Source organism: Lates calcarifer, linkage group LG9 (genome assembly GCF_001640805.2).
Source record: "Lates calcarifer isolate ASB-BC8 linkage group LG9, TLL_Latcal_v3, whole genome shotgun sequence".
NCBI classification, from domain to species: Eukaryota; Metazoa; Chordata; class Actinopteri; family Centropomidae; genus Lates; species Lates calcarifer.
This window is the reverse complement of record NC_066841.1, coordinates 2,163,337-2,191,109: the sequence shown is the minus strand read 5'-3', so window position 1 is coordinate 2,191,109 and position 27,773 is coordinate 2,163,337. Positions and strand designations below refer to the sequence as shown.

The 27,773-nt window shown below is 41.0% G+C and overlaps 1 protein-coding gene across 11 annotated transcripts in view; it reads right to left on the bottom strand.

Moving 5' to 3' along the window:
- Window positions 1-27,773, bottom strand: part of LOC108901150 (transcription factor 4) — a 228,928-nt gene that overhangs the window by 145,329 nt on the left and 55,826 nt on the right. For all 11 annotated transcript variants that reach the window (XM_051072763.1, XM_018702560.2, XM_018702561.2 and 8 more), the window contains one exon: window positions 671-726. In XM_051072763.1, coding sequence (XP_050928720.1) covers window positions 671-726 — 56 coding nt within the window. The remainder of the gene's footprint in view (window positions 1-670; window positions 727-27,773) is intronic.

Below are 27,773 nucleotides of genomic sequence, written 5' to 3'. Positions count from 1 at the left end.
TGTTTGCACAGAGCCAGGCTAGCAGTTTCCCCCCGTTTCCAGTCTTTGTGCTAAGCTAAGCTAATTCCCCGCAGGCCTGTAGCTAGAGTGATATCAATCTAACTCTCTGCAAGAAAACAAGTGTATTTCAATACTGTGCTTTTGTATTTAAAAAAAGGGGGTATTATGATCCATAGCAACCTATGCTTGTTTATTATATTCTTAGGTGACCACCACAGGAAACCAGTGTTCATTTCCTGTGGTGGTTTAGGGGTTAGGTACGTGACATGTAAACAGCCATGTCCCTGGTTTAAATTAGTGCAAATTAAACGCAAAAAAATGTCAAAAAATAATCTTAAAATATGTTTGTTACAGATGCCTCAAACATTTACCCCATTTATCACTTCTTCTAAATGAGTGTAAATGCAGCAAATACATATTAGAGATGATGATTTTATGAATTTCATCATGAAATAGCCATCTGAATAAAGGCGTTTTTGCTTTTGATAGAAGACTGTCTTGGATTTTGCTTTTTTGAACTTCTGTGTTTTTCTCTGAATACACCTTAAATACTTTTTTCTGTGGTGAAAACTTATTTTAAGCACTTCTGTTGCTGCAAATCTGAGATTTAAGTGTATTAGTTAGAGGGCCGGTAACACCAGAAGGTAGCAGGTAGTGTTGTTGTTGTTACCTTGGAAGAACGACTTCCACTCGCCCATGACCCTGCACTCGTCCTCTCCTCCATATCTGTGTAGAAGGGAGAAAAAAAACAGATTAATATTCAAATAACAGGAAACTGGCGTCCAACCGTGCCCCTACACCACTGACATACATATCAGTTGTTTTGATTAACATTTTCTGCCACGCTAAGCATCTTCAATCCTCAAAACTGTATTTTTAATCACTCACATCATCAATATCTTTCATCACTTCCAACATAAACACGCACAATCGTTTAATACTCTATATACTATTACTGTACTGCGTCTATAATCAACTACAGCGACGTATATCACTGTCTCTCCGCTCTCCATGTCATTAAACATTATTGATTATGATTGTAGGGCCTTTAATGTGTCTCTGTGAAATTTAATGGTCCTTTAAGCCTCCTGCAGACCACTAATCCGGCACTGTCATTGCACTGGATCCAGGATGCTGGATCTGTGAAAGGTCGCGGGTGACCTGATAACGGTGGCAGGGGAATCAAGGAGTCTTAAGCGGAGTTTAATTATATCGGTGGCGGATCAGGACGTAGACATTTTTGTAGCAGCTCTGTGACAGAAACAACCTGCTTTGTTGTTTAAATATGAGGCGAGCAAAGGTCAAGAGACACTGACATCAACAGAGAGAGAGAGAGAGGACGACAGGTAGATCGGTTCACCCAGGTCGAACGAAATGTGCAAACGCAGCAGTGAACGTACACTCCAACACACACTCCAACACACACACTCGCAGAGATAAGCTGACATTCCAAATGACTCGACAATGAATGTAAGCTGCTCGCTATACACACACTGACACAATGGAGGGTCTATTGAAGAGAGATTTGTGCATTACAATGCATGAGACGACTGAGTGTATGTGTGTGAGTGCGCACAATAGAAATGAACTGTTTCAGTTACAAAACGCCTTTTGGAGTCAAACCAAAAGTCGCTATCTCTAAAAAAAAAGAAAAAAAAGTACCTTTGGGCTACCTATTTATAGAATACAATAGAATACAATAGAATTTATGCAGGTTTAGTGGAGATTACACGAAAATGCTTGATGGTAAATTGGATTTATGAAGCATAGGCTGCGTTTGAGGAGCAGAAACACACATTCAACAGTTATTTAGGTTGAGGAAATGGATATTTATTGACCAGGTGGTTGGTGGTTTTTAAGCAAACAACTTCTAAACACCTGGATTAGGGAACAGACACTTAAAATTTAAGGAACACACGTTAGATTAAGTGGATTCAGAGATTAAACAGTTGATCTGAAGACTGGATTTAGGGAACTTTTACGAAACATGCATTTGATTAGATGGATTTAGGGATGAATTATTTGGAGTGAATTTAGTGACCACACTTGGATTTAGGGAACACACAGCTAATAAGTCAGATTTAGGGAACTAATTACAATCACTTGAATTGAGGATTTAGGAAACACAAACAACTGATCAGTTTGATTTAAGGACTCTACACCTAATTGCTCAGATTTAGGGAACACAAACTAGATCAGATGTATTAAGGGAACACACACGGGATCGCGTGGATTTAGGGAACACAGACCTGATTGCTCAGATTTGGGAAACACAGACAATTGAACAGTTTGGTTTAGAGAACACGCATAGGATCAGGAGGACTTGGGGAACACTCTTGATCGGTTTGATTTTGGGAACATACACTTGTTCAGATATATTTGGGGAACACACAGGATTGGGTGGATTTAGAGAGAACAATCAATTTGATTTAGGGAACATAATCCTGATATCTTAAATTTTAGGGAACACAGACTTGATCAGGTATATTTAGGGAACACACACAGATTGATTTAGGGAACATACACTAGATTTCTCAGATTTAGGGAATACACACTTGTTCAGATTAATTAAGGGAACACGCACAGGATCAGGTGGACTCAGGGAACACACTAGATCAGTTTGATTTGGAGACAAACTTGATCATATGTATTTAGGGAACACACATCTAATTTATCAGATTAAAGGAACACACATGAGGAGAGTTTGATCTAAGGAACACATTTGATTGCTCAGGTTTAGGGAACAGATACTTGATCAGATGGATTTAGGCAACAAATATGATGATTGTGTACAATGAGAATATTCACAGATATTTTGTCCACAAAATAAAGTCCATTTGAAAACAGGAGAAGAGAAAAAAGGGGAAATGAATTAAAAGTAGAAGAGGAGAGTTTGATGAAAGCTGGTCCAGATACAGGAGAAGTGGAAGTGCCGACGGGAGGGAGAGGATGGAGGAGGGGCGGGGAGGGCAATTAAAGGAAGTATCCTTCAGTATTGAAAAGCAAGAGGAGAGGAGCGAGATTGGAAGAGAGAGAGAAGGGGGAAAAGGGAGGAGAGAAAAATACAAGTCGGTGTGCGGGAGTTTAAAGATGTGGAGGAGGAGGAGGAGAAGAAGGAGGAGAGAAGGAGGTGTCCATGTGTCCTGCACCTGATAAGGCCTCCGATTGAGGGCTATAAATTACACCAGAGGGAAAGAGAGAGAAAATTTACACACAAGCAGGAAAACACACTCTTAAAAGCGCACATACATACCTCAATCACACACACACACACACACACACACTAACACACAAACACACACATGCACATTGCAGGTTATCTATCATCAGTTAATGAACTTAGACTGACAGACAGCTCCATGTCTCTCACACTGATCCTATTAAGACTTGCCTGACACAAAACAGACTCCTATTAATACAGTTAGCCTCTGTGTGTGTGTGTGTGTGTGTGTGTGTGTGTTCACCGAGGACAAAAACAGGCCTGTGCCCTAGTATGACCATTGAGCCGCTCTTTAAAATGAGAAATTTGTTTGCGTACGTGTGTTTGTGTATGACGACCAGTGAGAAAAATTACTGTTACATTCATTACTGTGCGAGTGCCGTGCAGATTTCAGACAAAACAATGCAGATAAAGTCTCTCGCTCCATTTTACCACAATGCAGCAAGAGAAAGATCCTAAACACGTAGAAAAGGCACGAGAGTACGATCTTAACTGCTAGTTTGAATCGGTGCAGTATCGGTGAAACCAGAGCTGCTAAAACTGCTGTTGTAATGTAAACAAACAAGTGCATCACTATGTATCAGTACCAAACTCCATTGACAAAAACAGCAATTTTACAGAGCAGAACACAGGAGCTGCTGGAGTACCTACTTTTCTGTTATCGTGCGACTTTCAGTGGTGGAAAAAGTATCCAGATTCTTTACAGAAGTAAAAGTACCACACAATAACACAAACAAACTAACAGACTGAGGCAGTGGTATTCCAGCAACTCCCTGTTTTGTGCTCAGTAAAATTACTGTTTTTGTCAATGGAGTCTGGTACTGATACATAGCGATGTTTCTTGTCACGACATTCCAGCGCTAACAAACAAAACTTCAGCCAACTCCTGGAAAGACGAAAACTCAGTCCACTGTTATTTTCATTAATACCTGGATGAGAAGCACATTCAGTTCTGATCTATTCTGAGCTCTCACTGACTTATTAGAGCTATTATTCTATTCATCGTCCAATGTTATGCAGCATGTTATTGCACCTTATCCATTTATTTGTCTTCTCAAGTGTCACATTCGGGGCAGGAAGAAATTACTGATTATGAGAATTATTAGTCCAGACTACAACTGCCCATCATCAGCTATAAATAACAGGTATGAACAGGATGAAAAACAGTTGTCTTCACCATATAATTATGGGGAGATAGTTAATGTATAGTTGCTACACTCACGCCTCTAATTGCTTTTCACTTTCTGATTCATCAGGAACAATCCCATCACTTGACTGCTGATGCTCATACGTTATTATGGTTATGGGATGACACTACATATTTATAAGCACACTGCTAATGTTTGGGATAAGAGAAAACGACAGCAGGAAATGTTAAAGAAAACTAGAGCAGCAACGTTAGTGAAGACGACGCCCCAACGGACACAACCGTCAAAAGACGAGGAGGTTGGTGAAAAGAACGGTCTGAGGAATTTAGTACATGGAGATATTTTAGAGTTTATCTTAAAGTCCGACAAGAAGCAGAGTAACATGCACTGCAAATGTTCCCACAAAGATGGGTAATACCACTAATATCTTTTTACCATCTGAAGCAATGCAATCCGTTGTGGTGCATTTCATTTACATCAGAGGTTGAGAAGTCAGAAAAACATGGACGCTCGCAAGAAAGCCTTTATAGACAACTTCAAAACAAATCCACACCCCACCTGAAGAACACCTCAACGTTTTATTTTAAAGAAAACACTTCAGAACGTCCTTAAAAAGCAGTTAAAATGTAATTGTTTGGAAAAAACACAACGTTAAGCCATGAACGTGAACCGATTCAAACGTATCCCGGAGTTCCAGTTGAAAACTTCTGACTATAAACTCAGAAGTTCCAACTTACAACGTACAACTGGAACGCAACATTAGAACGCGCACAATGCAAGACTTTAAAACCAAAGCAAGTGCTGCTGATCCCCCTAAAACAACCAGTGACACCTGCACAACAACAAAGCAGTTTCTCCAGCGCCATGCCGTACGACTAAAAAACCGACTTTCATCATCTTACTTAGGAGTAAAGAGGAACCTTTTAAGTTCGACAGAGATATGGTAATAAATGGTCTCTGATTGACAGCCAGTCACACTGCGAGAGCATCAAGCATGTGTGTGTGCACCTGTGTGAGCTCTATAGCCCCACTGTTCTTATCTGGTCTCCAACCAAACACTATAATTAACTGTACCACATACACACTCACGCCCACGTCAAACAACATGTGGCGATCAGAAAGATCTGTTTAGACATTTTTTTACTCGCTCAAACATTTCTAGCTGAATGAAATGCCCCTGAAAATTAACAGAAATAAAAGTAAAATTGTTTTTATTCTTTGTTTTGAGAGAAAATCATCAGCAGAAGTCGACATATGTTGCTCCGCTCTCAACAGGTGAATCACAATAATGGTAGAAAATAAAAAAGAACATGAAGAGGCGGCTTTGGTGGTTCCTGAACCTTCATATTAACTAAGTGAAGATGCTCTAAAAGACTCTTTTCCAGCCAAACTCTGCAGAGAAATCAAACGTTTTTTACACCTTCCCAACTGGGAACGTTTCAGAGGTTTTAACAACCTCGAAGATGACGTTTATTGGAAACGACTTGAAACATGAGATCTGTGCTGCCGAATGGAAACCAAACCAAACTCCCTGGTGGCTGATTTTGTGAATGTCCCGTTTGGTTTGGAACAAGTTGGACCTCGCCAAGTCAGACCTGAAGCTGCAGTTTCTCTTACGGCCACTAGGCTGCTCCAAGAAAACTAAAGAAAAGAATGGTTGTGATGGATTTCATCAGCAGCGAAGTAGTGTAAAGGATTACAGTTACTAACCCCTGTAACCTTTCCTTACTTTGACATTTCAGCGCTTGTTTGATTTCTGACTGAAACAGAGAAAATGAGAGGGGGAGCAGAAGGAAACGAGGGAAGGGATGAGGAGAGGAAATAAGGAGAGAGGGCAGAAAAGGATGATGGGAGGAAACGAGAAGGAGGTAAATAAGGAGAGGACAAGAGAGGAATAAAGGAGAGGACCAAGAGAGGATGAAGGAGAGGAACAAAGAGAGTGAGAGGAAACAAGGATAGTGAGAGGAAACAAGGACAGGAATCAAGGACAGGAACAAGGAGGAGAGAGGAAACAAGGACAGGAACAAGGAGGGGAGAGGAAACAAGGAAAGGAACAAGGAGAGAAAACAAGGGAAGGGAAAATAAGGAGGCAAAAGGGAAAAAACGAGAGGAAAGAAAGGACAAGAAGACAAGAAAAGAAGGAGAGACAGACAAAAAGAAAAGTAAATGTGGATGGGAAAAAAAGTTTATTTAAATAAAAACATGTTGACAAAAGTATCAGTGTGTGTTTTAAAGGAAAAGACAAAGGGCGACAGAGACACAAAGATCTGATGCATTTTATCTAAGACGAAGCCTTTGGTACTTTCACTGGACTACATTCATGTTATTATCCTGGGTAATCTCACACACACACACACACACACACACACACACACACAAACACACACACACACTCTAAAATGAGACAGTAAGAATTAAGAGTCAGATTACGTCTTTGTATCTTCTCCTTTAAAGCTGCTTAAACTGTCTAACACCACCAATCCCACTGTGTGTGTGTGTGTGTGTGTGTTGTGTGGTGTGTGTGTGTTGTGTGTGTGTGTCTGGACAAGCAGAGGAAGTGATGTAATGATCACATTCAGGAAGTCGACCACGTCCTGTTTTGTTACACGATTCTCTCTCTCTCTTGTTGTCTCCTTTCTGTCCTTCCCTTGCTTCCTTCTTTTCTTTCCTCCTCCTCCTTCCTTTTCTACATCTCTCCCTCTCTCCCTTCTTTTTTCTTCTGTCGTTTATTTCTCTCCCTCTCATTCCTCTTCTTCCTCCTTCAATCCTTCCTTCCTCCCTCCCTTCTTTCTTTCCTTCACCCTGTCTCCTCCTTTCCCTCCTTCTCATTTCTCACTGCTATTCATTCTGTCTCTCCTTTTATCTCCTTCCTCCCTTCCTCACCTTCCTTTTTCTTGCCTCCTTCCTCTTCTCCTGTCTCGTTTCCTTCCTCTTTCATCCCTCCTTCCTTTAACCCCTTCCTTCCCTCTGAACCTGAGCCTTTGAGCAAGGCACGGCAGCAGACGGCTCCTCCATCTGAACCGCGACACACACACACACACACAGAGTTTATCCATCCGTCGGTCTCCGTGGTAACGAGGCTCCGATCGAGAGGACAGTTGGAGACGAGGATGGAGATGCCACATCGATTGACATCTTGTTACCATAGTAACAAGGAGGAGAGAGGAGAGAGAGAGAGAGAGAGAGAGAGAGAGAGAGAGAGAGAGAGATGACAGGAATGACCAGCATCAAGGCTGCGACTGAATAAACTTGAATTCCTCTCATTCCTTCCGTGATTGATTATTATCATTTATGGATTTTTATTTATTTGAATTTTTTTTCTCCAAAACATTCATGAAGAACGAGAAAGAAAAAAAAATCACTAAGTCGCAAAAAACAAAATGAGACGAGAAGATGAAACTGCGATTGAGTCGCAAATAACGCAACCTCCACAGATGTACACGGGACACACGTACGCAACCTCTTAAAACTTACTCACCACAGTCAACTGATATAAACTGACAAGAATATTTAGCAGGAAACTTAAAGCAGCTTGAATGTTTTTTTATCAATATCATCCTGAAATCTCTCGCCAACGCTGGGTACCGATTCTCAAGACTTACCAAGATGAGTCTTACTAGAATCGAAGGCAGTTAGACTTCTTTTAGGTTCTATGCAGACGTTTCATTTCTAATCCAAAAGGTTTCTGAAGTTCTGAACCAATGAGAGGTGACATGTCCTCGAGGAACACACCTTTAGACACCTGACTACCATGACACCAATTAACCTGCGTGTCTTTGGACTGAGGGAGGAAGCCGGAGGAAAACCGGGTGAACTGACGTTTGAACCCGGAACCTTTTAGCGGTGAGGCGACCGTGCACCGTGACGCCGATTACAGGAAATATTGTCAAAATCTCCACTTCTATGTCATTGAATGGGCCTAAAGAGTGTTTTACCAGAACATTACCATATGGTGGTGAAGTTGTCCTTTGACCTTGTGGATATAAAACGTCACAATGTGAAATTTTGTCATAATTAACATCAAAAATACGTTCAACCATCGAGATCTAATCAGTTCATCCTGAGTCCACGAGAACGTTTTCCCCCCGAGGCCAAAAACATCCATTTTGAGAGGTCACAGTGACCTTGACCTTTGACCTTTGATCTTTGACCACCAAATCATAATCAGTTCAACCTCGAGTCCAAGTGAAGGTTTGCACCAAATTTCAAGGGATTCTTTCAAGGCGTTACTGAGATGGTGCGTTCAAGAGAATGGGTTGTACGTTAGATTTATCAAACTCAGGTAAGAAAAAAAGCATTGATTTTATTCTCTCATTTTTTTGTCACTAGAGGAGAGAAATTTTAAATAATTTATAGCCCTGTAGGTAGCTAACGCAGACGTCAACAGTGAACATGATCCACGCTGCATAAAAATTTACAAGGTTTTCTCGAACTTAAGGAAGAATTTAAGGGGGAAATCGGGGTTCAGGAGGTTAATGACAAGAATTTCATTCATGTTTCTGTCTCACACACGTTCAGTCAGTATGTCAGTGTGCAGCATTTCCTGTCATTAGGCAGCAAAGCCGTTCTATAATTAGAACATCTGGACCCAAGTAAGTTTAGAGCCAGTGCCCTCACACACACATATACTTTTCTATAAGCATGCAAACACACACACAGGGAAACATTTGCACACCACACAACCACACACATACATGTACACGCTTTATATTTCAGTCACTCGTGTCTTTTTGTTTCTATTTTTTTCTTTATTCGTTGCTTTTTGTGGAAAAAAAAAACACATTAAAGCAAGAAAACAAACAACAGCTTGGAGAGCTAATGGCACACTAAATGAAGAGAGAGAATAGCTCATGTAGACGGAGTGAGAGAGAAAAAGTAAGAGAGGAAAAAAACATTAGCAAGTTCAAACATGGCTTTCTTGAATCAGCCGTGTTGTGTGTGTTTTAAAGACAGCCGAGCTCAGAGCCTACAGATGCCTTTCCAAAAAGAGAGATTAATATTGATAATAAGAAGGCCGGTCCTTTTTGTTTTGTTTTTGTTTTTTTTTCCATCTCTGTGGTGGAGGAAGAATAAGCGGCGCAGGCGATTCCTTTGACAAAACCCCCTCGTCTCTCTCCACACACACACACAGACCCATGTGAAGCCGAGCCAACTGTGGCTTAGATCTCTACACACCATCGCAAACCAGAGGAACAAAAGGAAACTCAAAAAAAAAAGAGGAAAAAAAATCTGTGTGCAAACTGGTCGGAAGCTAAAAAGCAGCAGAGTTAGCAAAACTTTTATAAAGACTAAGTGAGAACAATGCAGATGAAGGCACACAGCCAAAGGCTGGCTAGAAACTAGTTATAATCAGGAAGAAAAAAAAAAAAGGAAAGTGGGTTTATTGAAGTGGTTACTGATTTAATACTGACGTGACTCTGGAGTAATGACTGGAGCATTTCACACTTTAGTAGCTGGAATCAAAACAATAATGTACAAATAAATGAAGGAAAAGTGACACCAAACAATTTATAACAAACCTATAGGTCAGGACAAATCACCAAAACCTCCTGATGCTCCTAATCATGCACACCTGATATTGACAGAAACCTTTGCTCTTCAGTTTTTCAGGTACGATCTCCCTCTAACTGAGTGACAGTTGCTGGAATCAGGCCCAGCAAGTTCAAGAGTAATGCTGAACTGTAGATCAGTTAAAAAGACTTAGAAGTCAATAAAAACCAGCGTTCATCTCTGATATCCAGCCAGGAAACTTTCAAATATCAAGAATTCTGAATGGAGTTTGGTGCTTTTGTTACAGCGACAGCAGTTCCTGCTCCAGAAGCCGGGAATTATGGGTAATATATACACCGTTTAGTGAAGGGCCAGTCAAGCAGTCGATAGATTTAGTTTTAGTTTTTGTACATGAGCTGTTAGCTTCCAGGGATACGCTGCTTCCAGGACCTTTAACGGCTCGGACTCAGAGTCCAACAGAACTGAAAAAAAAAAAATTACATCGTTTTGAAGAACAGAAGCAAATGGATGTTATGAATGGAAGCACTGAGGAGCGGGACAAAAGTTTTGGTGGTGTCTCATCTCCAGATAGAATCCAGATGTGATTTAACACAGGTCTGTTTACACTGGATGCTTCTACGTTTGGGCCAGATCACAAATCTGATTGCGGTCTGTCTCGGTTTTGGCTCGTTCCTTGTCCAGACTCCCTCTTTCGAACTTGCCAAAACTGCCACAATAAGAATAACTGTTGCACTGTAAGCTAACGGACAAGTGATCACACGCTAACACAAACACAAGGATCCTCCGCTGGGATGGACTGCAAACATTTCATCATCTTCATGGGCTCTCACAGATCATTTAGGGGTTGGACTAAGAGGAGACAGATGCATTTACACCTTTTCAAAAACACCAATTCTCAGATTTTAATCTCTGGGATGTTTACACTGCTTTTTTGATATCTGGTAGCAATCCAAATTACCCAAATAACCGTAGATAGCACTTATAGGAACATAAATAAATACACGTTTAAGCGTTTGTCGAATGATGTTTTCTCTGAGGCAGCACGCAACAAAATCTAAATGCTTTGAGCTACATGCTGGTCGTAAACCTTACAGCCTCTTAAAATTTTGATAATGACAACAGAAATTATCACAACACAAAGTTTACATTTTAAGAGCTTGTCATAAATGTCTTAAAAATACTTCAAATACTAAAAAAAAAAAAAAAAAAGACATACTCCCTTGAGGCAAACACCTGTGTCATGCCTCGTTTTTCTTTTTCTATGACCTGTCCTGAGTTTGCCCTTGAACTGACTCAGACAGATAGACAGATAGATAGACAGACAATGAGGCAGAGAGACAGGCAGACAGAGTTTTGGATGAGGGTTTTTTTTTGTCAAAGTGAGTCTCTGGGTAGATTTGTGTTTGACAATTCAATTAAGGCCTCGTTCTCTCTGAGGAGGTTTTTGTGTTTGTTGGCTTTATAAAAACTCTATCTCATAGACACCTGCCAGCTTAGAGCTAATGCAAGCAGAGGGACGAGCGAGCACAATCACACACACAGAGGAAAAAGAGAGAAAGAGAGAGAGATTTTTGAAACTGGAGGAAGTCCAGTGGGTTGGATGAGGAGAAGTGAAATGGTCTCTCAACAAGTGCAGAGAAGCCTAGAAAGTAAATCAGGAAACAGTTGTGCAGCGTTAAACAAGCTCAGAGAGTTGTACCTTGACATCTGCTTTTAATTAGCGGGGAAAATAAAAAACAGCGCTCCCGTCTTGTTTTCTTCCTTTTTCCTTCCAAAGTGGCTAATTCCTCCGTCTATATACACAAAACCAGGTGGATACTACCTGTCTCGCCTTACTAATGACGGCGTAGGAGCTGATATTCACCTGCTGGTCACGTGGTTTGAAGGGTGGTGAATTAACCTTTGCTTGTACAAGGTGTTTCTGAGAGGCACCACGCTTTGCATCTGAAGCTATTTCCCTATCGCCTGAATGATAAAAGACAAAAACACCTACACAAGTATTTTCACGTATCCTGGCTTCACTAGACAATACGTAATGTGGACCATTAAGAGCACACCTGATGAAGGTGTAGGCCTGAGTTTGTCCCACCCTGGTAGACGCAACAAAGCTAAGCTAGAAGAACTTCGGAAAAAACAAGCTAAATGCTAACACCAGCATGCTAACATGTTCACAACGACAATGCTAACATTCACAACCTTTGTCACAACCAGTGACTGATTATAAAGATAGACGACAACAGTTCCACAAAAGTGAAGCCAGAAGATAGATCGCCCCGTGGTGGCTGGCTGCAGTATAGGTCACAAGCTTAGCCCCCTCGAAGCTAGCAGTGATGCTAAAGACTCCAGTTGTCGGGGGCGTTAACATGAAAACCCATCTACTCACCAGTCCACCTTTACAGCCTCGTTAAATTTCTACTCACGCTCTTAAGCTCTTAAGTGGAGAAGTTGACGCTTTATAGTCAAACCTTAGCTTTTTACTTCTGGAGATTGTAAAATGTGAAAGAATCACAAACTTTTGTTTGTCACAGTTTAGTTTCTACAATAATCCAAACTCAGTGAAAAAATCCTGTTGGCTTTTTGTCGAGGGAACCAGGGTGATGCTAACCTTCGGGCTGGCTTACAAAAACATTTATAAATGGATGATATCTTTAATTACATCTGACGGCTCAGTGCTGATGTTATGAAACTCCACTGTTGACTGTGCTTCAGTGCTTGTCATGTGTGTATTGTTTATAAAGAATGCTAAAAATGCTAACAGGGCCTCTGATGAAGCTCTAGCATGAGGCTTTCAGGTTAAATTTGTCGTCGAGTGTCACACTGACACCGTTCATCCTGAATCACACCTTTATCTGATTTCATTAACACTAAAAACAACCTTTCCTCCTTTTATTCCTCCTCTTTTCCCTTTCTTCTCCCCACCCATACCCTCCCTTCTACCTCCTCCTCCCTCCCTCTCTTCACTTTTCTTTCTTCTTCCCTTTTATCTCCCGCCTCTCCTCGCTCTTTCATGGTGTCCTGTCGTCAAGTGTAAACATGACTGAGCAGCCAAGCCAGAGGGGTTCGACTCCTATCAGCTCTTCCTCTGCTCTCGTCCTCCAGTCACGCCCCCCTCCTGCTGATACCACAGAGGAAAACGGCGAGAGTCACTCCAAAATAAGAAAAATCAGCCGCTGGGAAATGTGACAACTGCTTTTATGAAACAAACAGCAGAGAGAAATATGAGGAGGATCTGCTGCTCAAACCTTTACAAACTGAAACTGCTTATTACATAGAAATCACTCATCATTACAATCTTCATATGTGTTTTTTTATCCTCTTTTAGCTCGTCATTTTGGGTTTAATGGGACATTTACTGTACGTTTCACTCAGCTCTCTCATCAACCAACCTTATGGGAGTAGCCTGTTTATCTTAACCCAAACCACCAGTAGTTTTTGTGCCTAAACTGAACCAAACCATGACCGTTCCACAACCCTGACCCTATGTTTAAGGCCCAGTAGGTCCAGAGAAAGGATGACTAACCCGTATGGTTAGCGGAAACTACCAGCGTTACAGAGAGTTAACACTGTCAGCAGCCCGGCAGGAAGAGACATTCTACATGCCTATAAATGCTCCAGCTATGTTCAAGGTTCTGATACTTAGGGTCAACGTCCAAACTCCTGGCTGGAAAATCAACACATTTGATTGGTGATTTGATTGGCGAACAAACGCACACTGGATCCCTGCAGTGTAGCTAAGTTACAGCTACCTGGCTAACCTCCGCTTGTTTGCTAGTAACATTGTCGCCATGGTCCGATTTCGACTCGTGCACCCCCAAACAAGTACACAGTGATGGCTGGTAAAGAGACTGACCAAGGTCGAACTTTTGGATGCTCGTGCCCGCCTACTAATGGAGTATAAGTACACAAAGTGACAGGACGCAGGGTGCAGTTCACTTAATGGCCACAGGTGTCAGTAATAACAAGGGTTTTTGGATTTCTCTGTACAAAACATTTAACTGCTTGTGACCCTCATTACAGACTAAGGTTTTCTAAATTGGCTTCAAGAGTGTCTTAAGGTTCCCTGGATTTACTGAATTTACGAACTCAAATCATGCTTCATACACGGTGCTACCAAACAGCACAAGTCAATAAATAACCCCTCCTATGTCTCCACTACATCTATGCTGATGGGTAAAGAAGATTTTCCTGATTATTTCATCTCAGACTGGAGCAGCAGTGAAGCTCTGGTCTAGTAAATGTGCAGAAAAATGTGCTGCTGCTGCTGCAGTGGCTACCACAGTCTGACATGATGAATTTAGGTGTCGTGAATCTTTGCGGTTGGGATGGGATTAAAAATAGCTGCACACGCACACTCACAAACACTCACGCCACATGCACCTGTACAGGAAGAGCCCTGTGCATTAGTTATGTAGCAGTTGGTTTGCGGCGGTGATGGGGAAGTGAGAGCGGGGGCTCAGGTGAATTCCATCAGATCTGGTCCAATCCAGCTAATAATAGATGACCACTGAAACCAACACAGCATTAGCAGCCACTTACTGAGAAATCAGTCACACAGTCACTTTGCAGAAACACCTACAACCTGCACACACACCTGAAACCTTTGGAGCAGTTGATTCAGACTGTTTCCTCCCTCCCACCACTTTATCCCTCCTGAGGATGATGACTGTGTGTCCTCGGAGCAGTTCACTGGGAGCCCGTCATGCTAAATGTACACTTGCTTGAAATGACTTGATAAGGTTTCAGTTTCAGAGCGCTGACAGGACACTGTGCAGCAACCACTACACTGTGATTTTTATTTCACATGGGTAAAAAAGACACTTTAATTACAGGTAAAGTGAGTTTACAATAAATAAACTGGCAAAACGACACAAAGAAGACTAATGCTGGTCCTTTCACGATGGTCATCGTGTCAGATTAGCCAATCATAGCACAATAAATTCTTGCTGTATCTCAGGCAGGAAACTGGCAACACAAAAAGTTTGATTTCCACCAATCATCATTCATATCTACGCCACATTTACGCCAAGGAACGTATCAGGAAAATGCAAAAAAATTCGGACATGCTAGATTTTGCGTTGGGAAGTCTTGGGACATTCCTGAAGCCATATGTCACACTACAAGTGTTTAACAGGTAGAATGTTTTCACCGTCTTAGCTTAACGTGCTAATATGCAAACATCTACTAAAAGGCCATTTTCACAGCAGATATTTTGACTTGTCTTCGGGAAAATACAGGTGAAACAAATTTAACGACGATCCCCGTAAACCTCAAAATCAGAACCATAGAACTGGCTCACCTAAATGGAATGCAGTCGTTCTATTATTGTCAATTACACCTGTGCCTTTCCTGCTATGACTAGTCAAAAAAGTACAGCAGAGGGTGATAAAAGGTCACTAGTGACGCAGTTATTTGGTCATGAAGTTTTGGACAAGCTAGAAAGACCGCAACTTCCCTGGTTCGATTCATACCAAAGGACATTTGTTCAATCTGAATTCCCCCCCAGGGAATCATCCTCTGGGGACCACGAACATAATTTAACTGCTGAGATATTTTAAGTATCGACCAACTGGTAGACATCACTAGCGTCAAGTCATTTAGAAATCAATGCAGGTAACTGAAAAATGCCACATTACAAAAAAAAAAAAAACATGGAGACCTAGCGTCTTGCTCAAGGACACTCTGACAGGAAGAAGATGGATGCTGATGGACGCAGAAGAGCGAGACAGGAATTGTACCAGTGACCTCTCACTTCCAGAACAGTTAATCTAGCAGCAGGTTACCACTGACCAACCTGTCAGCCACGCTACAGATGGGTTCGGGTTGTTGTCCATCACAGTCTCCACAGGCTGGAAACCAAAGCTGCTGCTGATAAATTTACTGTTAATCTAATTTAAACGATCAATCAACTAATTGATTCGGCGCTGATAAAGATAAGTCAGTTTCTGCAGATTGTTTCCGCTGATCAGAGATGAAAATCAGCACAAACACTGAGCGTAGGACTTCGTCTGTGTGGTTAACAAAGTACTGACACTGCTAATTTTGGCGACACACTCTTTTTTCCCTTCCTCACTCTCACACACAAACACACAGGCACACACAGTGATTATAAGTGAGACTGAAACTAATGTGTTTGTTTCTCTTTTCCAGTAATTATTTAGAAGTCTGTCAACAGAGACTTTGGGAGGGAGAATCTGCACCTCCTCCTCCTCCTGTGCTACATGGCCAAAAGTATGTGGACACTAGAAACATCATCAAACAGCTGCAGGGATTACTGTGGTTCTGGATCAGGTTATGGTTCTTTCCAAGGTACTGAACCTGGTTTTGTGCACAAGTATGTTATTGTATTAAGTAATAATACATCTTTATTCTTTCAGGTTTGTTCCTCTGTATATTCTGAAGATGGATTTCTTCATTTATCATTCATAACCTGATTTATGTGACATTTTATTCCTAAAAACAAGGCGAAAATTGCTTTTTTAAATAGTTATTGACAGTATTTTCTGATTTATGGAGCAATAAAAAGAGAAAACCTTTTACTCTAGTATGTCAACAGCATGAAATTTTAAATTTTGAACCTGGTTTTATCCGAATTTATGCTAATTGGTGCATTTTTAATTAGGCTATGTCTCATTTGTGTATTTAAACATTGAATTTCAGAAAACTTTTAATACAAAAAAGACTTCTCTTGATGTGAGCAAGCACTTAAAAGATTAAAATTACTATTAATATTGTTATTATTTCCATATTAAATGTATATTTCCCTGTAATTCAGCCTGTTAAATGAAGAATTCTAGATAATTCTGATCAGAAATAAGCTGATAATCGCTCACGATTAAGCACCGATCAGTTTGATATTTATTAGTGATTATTGAAAAGTGACACTGAGGAGATAAAGGTGCGACGCCCCTCTTTAAAATGCAGATTCCCTGTTTTCTCCCCTGACAAGCCTGTTACCAACGGCGACCGTTAACGCCGACTGGGGAGAGGTGCATCGTGGGATTGCCACCTGGATGGCACCTCCTTTTCTGGAAACGAGGAGTGAGAAGCCGTTAACGAGTTAGCATGTCTGCATGGGTGCAAGGCTGCAGGGACACACACACACACACACACACACACACACACTAATACACACTGACACACACACGCACAGTGAGACACACAACCAGCATGGCATGCACACACACACACGCTCAGACTGAAACAGAAAAACACACCCACACAGAGCAAGAAAAACAACACACACTCAGAGACGAGCAACAAAACACACTCTATCTCTCTCTCACACACACACACACACACACACACACACACAGATATCGCCTGCAGACATTCTCTCAGTCTCTCTACACTTGTTGATTGGATTTCTGCAGAAGAAGAAGAAGAGGAAGACGACGACTGTGTTCACGTCCATCAGAGCGACATCAAAACGCTGCGTTCAGGGACATTTTAAAAGTCAGTTCTGCCCCACGCAGAGGGAGAAATTATTAGGATTTCTACTCTGTCCTGTAGCACACAGCAGGTTTAACGGGTTGTTCGTCGTATCGAACGCCTTACCGGCTGCTGAAAATTCAGAAATCACGTTCTGACCTGTCACTCTGCTCTTCACACCCCGAGGAGCCTCTTCCAAATTCCTCCCCAGATGGACCACACTCCAGATTAGTTCATATTTAAAGGAATATTACACTGAAAAACTGCTCGGAGAATCAAACACTGACCCCTCACAGGCTTGGAGGATGACCCAGAGGATCCACCTCGCCACTGTTCATCCTCACTGAGGATGAAACGGCTAAAGACGACCTTTAGAGGTGCTGGATGTTACAGTGGAAATCAGGATTTCCTGCTCACAACTGAACCTAACCTAAAGAAGATTCACTAACTCTACAAAAACGAATGGTTCTCTTGTTGAACTTGAACTTGAGAACACACTGATGTCTCATTTATAAACAGTCATTAACTGAAAATCAGCAGTTTCCAGGTGTTATGTGTCTTTTTACTGCGAGCAGTTGAATCAAACTGATTTTCCTTCTCAGATGGTTTGATAAACTGTCAAATATTTGCCAATAATTTAAAAAAAAAAGATCAGAAACAGTCACGTGCTACAGAAACACAGCAGATTTTGATTCTTAGACGTTAATTTCATACACCTACAATCTTTAAATTAGCTAGTTGTGATAGTTGATAGTTGTGATATTTGACAGGCTTTTATCCTGATCAGTTACATTTTTGGGGGCTTCAAAGCTTCGCGACAGAATAACTAATAATAATTAATGTTGAGGCCTGATGAATAACATTGGATTGCTGTTTGATATTTGTGGCGGTGGAACTTTTATCGTGAAACCATTCAAATACTCAGTTGGATGTCAGTTACCATAGCGACAGGCGAAGCTTTGGTTTTCGGTAAAATGTTTTCATATCGTTATGTATTAACAGTATAGGGGATAATGTGCTACAAAGTAACGTGTTAAAATGTTCCGATTACTTTTTTGTTAACATGAGTAACATAACGTGCTACAAATGATCGCATTAGAGTACCATGATTACTTTTTTTGCTGAAATGACGCAAAAATACCCTAATGAGTTGCTTTTCTCAGCAGGTAACTAACATAGCGAATTACTTTTTTAACAAGTAATGTATCGTTAACGTTAAGGAACACTGTCTATTAAGTTACTTTGAATGATTTGTTTCTTATCAGTGTTTTAGAGGAATATTTTTACGAGTTCCTGGTTTGTTTATATCGTGCGTGTGTGTCCTCGTGCGCACAAAAAACAAATATAAACAGTACACATTCCTGCCACAGCTGATCAGAAACCTATTCACATTAAAAATAAATATATTTACAGATGAATTAGGGGGAAGGAAACAAGTTCAGCAAGTTAGGAAACAGTAAGAAGAAAAACAGTAAGAAACAATGAATGTAAACACATTTTTTTTTTTGCAGGTATCTGGTGCTACATGGGAACATTACTCTTTAAATACTTGTCGCAGCTTTCATTAAAAACAGGCAGCAGCTTCGTGCCATGCAATAATGATACAACAACAAACAATAAAAATAAAGCATAAATTATTTTTCTCGCTAAGTGAGCTTTTATTTTGAAACAGCAGAAATAGAAAATAACCTGTGAAAAATGACATCTGCCTGGTGTTAAAATCACATCGCCAGTGTTTCTGTCTTTCTTATATTCTTTATCGGTCTCTCTGAAGCCCCCCCCCGACCCTCCATACTTCCACCTCTCTCCCCCTTTCTCTCTCTCTCTCTCTGAATAGTTAATCATGCTCTGTTTTTGCCTTATTAAGACTTAATGCAGAGAACAACAGCTCTGGTTTAAATCAGCGGCTGTGACTAAAATCAATAAATAAAAACCAGCCTCATCTCTCTCTCTCTCTCTCTCTCCCCCTCCCTCGCTCTCTCCCCCCTCCTCACCCGCCCCGTGTTTGCTGCAAAATTGTATCCCATGTCTTTCACTAACTACATTAGAGAGCAATTACAGCTTAATGGCTGTCGAGATCCATTATCAACATTCATCTAACCTTTAAATATTTCAAGATAATACCGCTTTAATTTGTGAAATTTAATGGAGAGACAGAGAGAGAGACAGTTTTCTATTCCCTCAGTGACAACTGTCTGTCTCTCTACCTCCTTCCTTTTTATCCCACACCTCTTCCTGTCTTCTCTATTTTTTATTTCCTCTTCACCTCTTCCTTTTCAACATTAACATCTGAGGAGAACTTAAAATTTTTAGCTTTTGCAGCATCTGATTCTGATTCACGAATCACACCAAAATAATAGAAATATAAGAAATACATGGCTTTATAGTTGATTTAAAACATGAGTATATGGGTAACTGTATTTAGTTACAGTTACAATTTAAATAGGTTGTAATCAGAATATGATTACATTCTTAAAATTAACAGATTACCTAAAGGGATTACTTTTTTAAGTCTACATTACTCACTCTGAAATTTAAAAGTAGTTTAGTTGAATGCTTGCTACTTAGCAAGCTAACTATTTAGCCGAATAGCTAGCTAGCCATTAGGTTGTTAGCATAGTAGCTAGCTTGCAAGCAGTGTAGGCCAGTCTATTTACAACACGCTGCTATATTTTGATGAATTATTTCTGTCCAGTTAATGTACATACATGATCGTAAATGTCTGAGAACATCTGAACAATCGATTGAGAGGTACAACTTTTTGGTAGTGAGCTAGCTTCCTCGCTCTGTGCAGCTGTGGGAAAACAAGATAAAAACTGTTGTTTTTTTCTGGTGCTAATTTTACTCCAAGTAGATTGGTTAGCAAAATGACAAAATGAGAACAAAATGTTCTTATGGAACTGTAAATTCAGTTTTACTTTCATCTAGTTTTCTGGTTTTCACTCTAACATAACACTGTGAAAAATACAACACAAAGAAAAAACTGTGTCTTTATCATTTTAGCCAGACAGACCTTGGCTGAGTTTACAGGCAATAATAGCTAATGAAGGACGATGTCTAAGTAATCCAAAATATTTAAAATACATTACTTAGTTTGCGTAATCTAATAGAATATTATATTTAAGAGCGTCTATTCTGTAATCTGTAGAGAAATATATTTTGAAAGTAACCCTCCCAACTCTGATGATGATATATGGGTAATGAGAAGTACAACTGATCTGTTTTGTCTCTACTCTGTGGATTGTGGAGACCAGAATGTGATAAAAATAAAGACAAACAACCACATTCTCTCACTTTCCAAAGACGCTGTTCCTCATTTTGTCTGCAGGTCCCTTGGAAACCCCTGAAGGACCCCTGGGACGTCTGAAAACCCCTCTCTCTGAAAAACAACCGTGTGACTGAAGCTAAACAAGAGGCTACTGTGGATTTCATGAAATTTAGAGCCGACAAAAGGAAGTATAAGGTCTTCAGAGAAACAGTGAGAGAAATGTTCTTCCCCTGTAGGAAAAGATCAGGTGGAGCTGACGTGAAGAGAAACAGGAAGTACGTACATAGTTGTACGAGGGTGGCGGAAATTTCTTGATGCCTGACTTGACTCGGACTCAAACCGCTGAAGCTTTTTATAAACCTGATCCTGATGTGAAAAAAGACAATTCACCTGTTGCTAATAATGAATTTGTTTATGCTACGGACGACTGAAGTGATGGTAAAGATTGTTTCCATTCCTGATTTCATAAGTTGTCTGGAAAATAGTAGAAAAATGTCAGATTTTATTTTCCATTTAGCTCAAGGTGACGACTCAAAACCTAAAGAAAACAGAAATAAATCTGAAAAAGGTATAAATGACTTAAACACTTATTATCAGAATTGTTGTCAACTGCTGTTACTTTATTTCCTGTCTCATCTTTAATGCATTAAAATTTTAGGAATTTACTTAATTGTCATCATAGAAATCAATAAAATCTCAACATACCAAAAGAAAATATAAATAAATTAATAAGTGTGATGGACGAATAAAGTTCTATTCAGCTGTCAGGACCTGTTGCGAGGACCTCTCATCACATCACATGGTTGTTTACTAAAGTCCTGCTAAACGCTAGGACATTTGTCAGTGAACGCACCATTCTGGGACTAACTGACATTTCCATTTTGTCAACAGTTACAACGTAAGTCGAGCTCCTCAGCCAAAGTGCCAACTTAACATTAGCATTAGCCTCTGGTTGTTACGTTTTCATCATGCTAGGATAATATTAGCAAGGCTAATGCTGTCATAACCGCAATAAAACAGCTGCTCACTAATGTTAGCTAGCTTAGTTTTGCCTACACCTAAGCGTCAAAAAACGTCAAGTAAAAAGCTAATGTTAGGCTATAAACCAACTACACCACGGTCACATGACGTCAACATCTCCACCACTAAGCTTCCAACTGGTCATTTCATTTAGCTCTGAGCTCTTCTACAAAGCAACCGCCTTTTTTAAGACACGTAAAAGCTTCAAACGTCAGGAGTGGAGGATTTACTGACCGATTTTATGTCTGAGAATCAAACCTGAAAATATCTTGAGCTTGTGTTAAAACCACAGACCTTATTTCAGACATTTAACCAAAAACACATTGACTTTGAGACGAGAAAACAGGAAGAGCTAACATGCTAACTTACTTCCTGGTTTTAGGAATTGGCTGCTAAACTCTTTCATTTTCCAAAGTTAAAAATATAATGTATATTAAGTTGTGTTGACAACCAACAGTCCTGACTTCATCTCAAGTTTGTAAGTTTCACTGTTTTCCCTGCACACACACACACACAGTTACACAACACGGCAAACACAGTTCCAGCGGTGTAATAAGAACAACACTCCCACACTCGGGAGGACGACACAGTTTAAGTCTGTTTGAGTCTGCAGAGAGAATCAGTGGCAGCCTCGGCAGAGTGAGAACGCAGCTTGTTAAGGAAACAGGTAAACATTTTCAGTGCTAATTTGCTCCAGTTTGTTTGCCATCAGGCCAATTTGTATTGTTGCGAACCAAACTCCACATCCTCAACCGCAGATGAGATTCATAAAGTGTGGCTGAAAACAGCAGCAATCCAATTAATTCACACTTAACATGCTACACATGTGTGTGAGAGAGTTTTTCATCCTCTGAGAGCCTGCTGTTACTTCACTGGGCGGCACTTTTTTTTTTTTTTTTGAATATCCACAGTGAGGAAAGTGCCGCAGAAAAATGAATCCCCAGGACGACACTTTTCGGCGTGATTGCTGGTAAAAACAGTGATGTGGGGAGGAAGTACGAGAACACAGTCGAGGTCCCAGTCCTCCCATTAATCCCAGTAAACAGCAGCCCTCCAGGGTATTTACTCTGGCTTTTATGTGACGGTTACCAATGTGTACACTGTTTAAAATGTTTTTTTGTTTTTTTTTTGTGGAATATAAATATGGAAATATGTGGAATATAAAAGCTATCTGTTACACCAGGTGGTTTTTACTCGCGTGGTGCAGGGAATCCAGCAGAGCATGTAGCTTTCTGCAAGGAATTTATCACCGTTTAGCATCTTTATCGCCTGATAAACCTTCGCTGGACGTGCTGGTTTTGTGTTTACCACTAGGTCGCAAGTGTTCGGACGCTTTGCATCGACTCCTACGAGGAATCTCCTGCGTGATCCACACAATCAAGTTCCTCTGGTGCAGCAGCAGCAACAACGCTCAGGAAAGGGAGGAGGTTGGTTTACAATGAGTACAAGTGTATTGGCAAGGGCTGTCACACAGACAGGGAATGGTTAGTTAATCAAACACAGACATGTGCATGGACTGCAACACACACATATAAACACACACACACCACGGACTCCAGAGGTTTCGGGGACCAGATGTCAGAAGGGCAGAGCGTGACACTTGACTAAGAACAGGCCTCACAGGCTCGTGTGTGTGTTAGTGTGTATGTGTGGAGTCAAAAGCCGCTGCACTCTATAACTGCATTGATCTCAAGAAAACACCCACACCCACTTGCACACACACACATGCGCACACACTAAAGTGAAGGCTTCCCCTTTGAAAACCACATAATACATGTCTGGGCACGCAGGAAGGAGAGCTCTGCTGCTCCCTCTAAACACATTAAAGCATGTCCACGTGTGTGTGTGTGTGTGTGTGTGTGTGTGTGTGTGTGTGTGTGTGTGTGTGTTACATTGTGTGTGTGTGAGTGTGTGTTCAAAATGACAACAGCAGCAATCATCTAAAGACAAAACTGAGTTAAGCTCCAAACAGAGCGCTGGTCTTCCTGAAGGTTTTCAGCTCATCAAACACTGCATGTAGAGTGTGTTTTGGTTGCACAACCTAGGACCCTGCACTATAAACATGGCTCTCCTGTGGCACAAAAAGAAAACCAACCCCTGTAAAACTGTTCACAGGATAAATCTGCATCGCTGTCCTGTGAATTTTAAAAGCTTGACGGTTTAATATTTGCGTAATTGTAAGAAGAAAAGAAGACGTAGAGTGGGAAAAAACAACCGGGACAACTTCAGCTAGCACGCTAGGTGGCTAACTAGCCAAGACACCATCTTTTATAAAAGGCAAAAAAGAAAGAAGGAGAAGAAAAAGCAATTAACACAAGTTTTCTTTTAGTGAAATGATAAAATGACGTATCAGCTGTCACTAATTAACTCGATGAATTAAACCTAAATCTGCTGTGTCTGTGTGCCCTCTTCAGCCAAAGATCATCTATTGAGGGAAGAGGCACCACTCTGTAACACCACTGCACAATCAGGAGTAGAATTAAAGGGGCTTGTACCAGGATCAGGCTGTTTAAATGAAGGTAGATTTCACACTAAATGCTATGAAAAATACTATTGTTAGGGAGTTTTTTTTCCAGCTAATTTGATAAGATTGTGTTGTTTTGTTACCACAAAACAGGGTGTGAGTTCGAGTGAAAATACAGAGTGCGTGTGTGAGTGTTTGTGTGTGTAGTATGTGTGTGTGTGTGTGTGTGTGTGTGTGTGTGCGTGGCTGTCAGACTCTATAACTCCAGTCATTATGTTAACAGAGAACAGGACCTGCTGCTTCACATTTCACATTATTACTATTAAGAGAACCGCGGCCTGGTCTACACACTACAACACACACACACACACACACACACACACACACACACACACACACACAAGGGAAAATACAAATGACGGCACTGAACAAAAAACGCATTCATGTAGCTCACAAACACACACACACACACAAAGACAAGAAAAGAAATCATGGTGGAAATAGTACGAGGTTGGAGGAGATTTGAAGAAACAGTGATCAAGCAGCAGAGACTGAAACCAAACAAACAGCAGATTCAGAAAAACGAATGAACAGCTCAGGCTAGTTTCTGAGGAAATTTTCTGTTCTCAGTTCAAACTAACACAAGTGTGTTCTTTAGAAATTAGACGGCGGTCTGAAACACAAACTGAGTCACAGCTCAGCGATGCATGCAGCTGGATCACACTGCAGGAACACACATGACGCAGGAAGCACCAGAGTCATATATGAAAATCTGCAGAGGGCTGTTATTAGTTTGAGTTTCAGCTCAGCTCTCTGTTTCTACTGCTCTCAGTATTTCCAGTTCAAGTCCTCTGAGAAAACTTATCAAACAGCTGATGAACTGTTGTATTACTTTTGTTAGACTTGGGTTATTTTAGTGAGTACTGAAGAGAAGTTTCCTGGGCTCATACACAGTTAAAAACTGTGGAGGCTAACATCAAAAACAAATCATTGCTGCAAATTTGCTGATAATTAAAGGTGCTATATGTGAGTTTTTGCTATTGCTGTGTCGCTAACATTAGCATTAGCAGCTGTTTAGAAGAAACGTTGGAAATTCAGCTTTGTTACTCACCAAGGGCGGTCTCCAGAGGTGGAAAGCAACACCAGCATTAACTCTTCATTTGCTTCTACTGCAGTTAGCATGCTAGCAAGTTAGCCTCCTGGCCTGTCCCATCTTGTAATACCACAAATCCTCAAAACAACAAGACAGAGTGAAGAAGTAGCACTGCCTAGAGGAGGTACTCTAATCTCTGTTTTGTAAATGCAACAATGGCTGAAGGTTTTGTTAAGTAAACAAACAAGTAAGTAGCCTAAACGGCTAGCTGGCTAGCATGCTAAGTGCTGTAGAAGCTAGGTAGAGTAAACGCTGGCGTTGCTTTCCACCTCTGGAGACAGTACTTGCCAATTAACAATACGGAATTTCTTCGTAACGTCTCCTCCAGACTTGTGAGTAAACAGATGCCAATGCTAGTGTTAGCTACGTTAGCTAAACAATACACCTCAAGGTAACCTCACCTTTAAAAAACATTTATGTCCCTGCCTTAATGAATACAGAGTTCACCTTCAACACAGGGATTTATGCAAGATGGCTGCCGCTGCACACACACTTCAAACATGCAGAGCTACAAATTAGAAAGAGCTGAGTAAATGCGGAGCAAGGCTGGTTGGGGGGGTGGGGGAGGGGGGTCTGCCGCCGCGAGAGCGTGGGCCGTGTTCGGGACGGAGAACAGTCACTACTTGTTTTATTGCTCATGATGAACACCTGCAACGACTGAGGAGGAAAAAAAGAAAAAAAAACAAAAAAGAGGTCGAGGGCAGACAAAAGGCTTACATCTGAGGAAAGAGAGAGGTACTGTGGGAACGCCTGAGTGAGGCTCAGGTTACATTCTTACAGAAGAGCTGCCAAATGAGACCGTCTGTGCACATGCAGCTCGCATGCTGTGACGCACACGTCTACATATAGGATAGTAGGCTGAAAAACATGTTTGCTTTAGGCTTAACGCGCCTGAAAACACCCCAAGTACATACACTAAAGAGTCCGAGGACACCCCCCTCGAACGAAAAGAAGTCTTAATGCTACTCATAACTAAATTAACTTGATGTCAACCCCACTCAACACCTTGGGGATGAACTGGAACACCAGACCTGATCACCCAACATCAGTTCTGGGTGATAGAAACATGCTCTTGTGGCTAAATGGGAGCAAACCTCTTTTGTCAATAGATCCTCTTGATCTTTGTCTAAGGAGAACATAGAGATCCAGGGTGTGTTTAGCTTAACTTAGCACACTCATCACAGCTTCTATTAACTCTAAATATGTCAGATTAAAATGTTGTTTCTTGTTTACTGAACAGATATAGACCTAGAAATGTTAAAAAGAAGACATTGCGGTTTTTGCAGCAGCTAGCAACAGAGCTATCTGGCAATTAGCAACCACTTAGCGCCGTGACTTAGTTAGCATGCTAGCTGTGTATTAGTCAAAGAGTCAATGGTGTTTTGAGAACAGGACATTTGAGATGCACAGTTGTTTCCAGGGGACAACAGACTAGAAATGTGTGTTATTTTTTTGACAAAGTTAGGCTAGCAGTTTCCCTCTGCTCACAGTCATTAAGCTAAGCTAGGCTAACTACTTTAAGCACGACCCTCTCAAAAACACGTTTTTGACCCTCAGCGTGTCGTTCTCGAGTTCAAATAAAGGCTGGATCCAAATTTACGTCTGAAATTCGGGGACTGTCCCATTCACCAGAAAAGGTAAAGTCTCCACGACTCTCACAGCTCAAACACTCCCCCAGTGAAGGAAATGGTTTATTGAGGAAACAGGGAGTGGAGCGGCTGTTTTCCTGAAAATATGGCCGTGCCTCATCGTGAAGATTTACTGATCTCTGCTCCAGATTCCTGCCTCCAAGACACAGATCATACCTTTATCCAGAGGGTTACCAGGAATGATTAATTTAGGGTCAACAAGGTGTTGTCTTGATCAAATTTCACTGCTCAAACACACACAGAAGTGCAGTCAGTTCATGCACACGGTTATTTTACGACACACACATACACACACTTGCTGAAGTGACGGACCCCCGGTTTCGCCTTGCCTCCCCTCTTACAGAGTCACTGAAGCAATTAGTTCTGCTTCCTCAGTCCGGACTGAAGTATTTAAAACTTCTGGCCGCACCCAGAGCCTTCTGTCTGAAAGAAGTACACCAGTGGAAAAACAAAAAAAGACATCTCTTACATGCTCATCCTTAGTGTAGGTTTAATTAGGTCTCAATAAGAAGCTGTTGCTCTTAAAAAACAACAAAAACACAGGTGAACGAGCAGAGTTCACAGGTAAAGGAGCTGAAGCTAAGTGGACTAAATATGTAAAAAGTGGGAAATAATCACCACCTGAAGATTTTTATCTGGAGCCGAATTATCCTCAGAGGTCTCCTCCTCTCCAAAACATACAAACAATAATTAAATGTGGTTAAAAACACTAAATAAAGAAGCTTCAATTTAAAAATCTGTGTTTTTCCAGTGCTCTTTGGTGGACACAAGGTGACAGGAGGGGCTAAGCTGCAGCTAGCGTTAGCTCAGCTTGTTTTTAGGTTAGGATTCCTTCAGTGTTCATCGTTCAGGAGGTTTTTACCAGCAGCTGAATTATCCTCAGAGGTCTCCTCCTCTCCAAAACAAATAGAA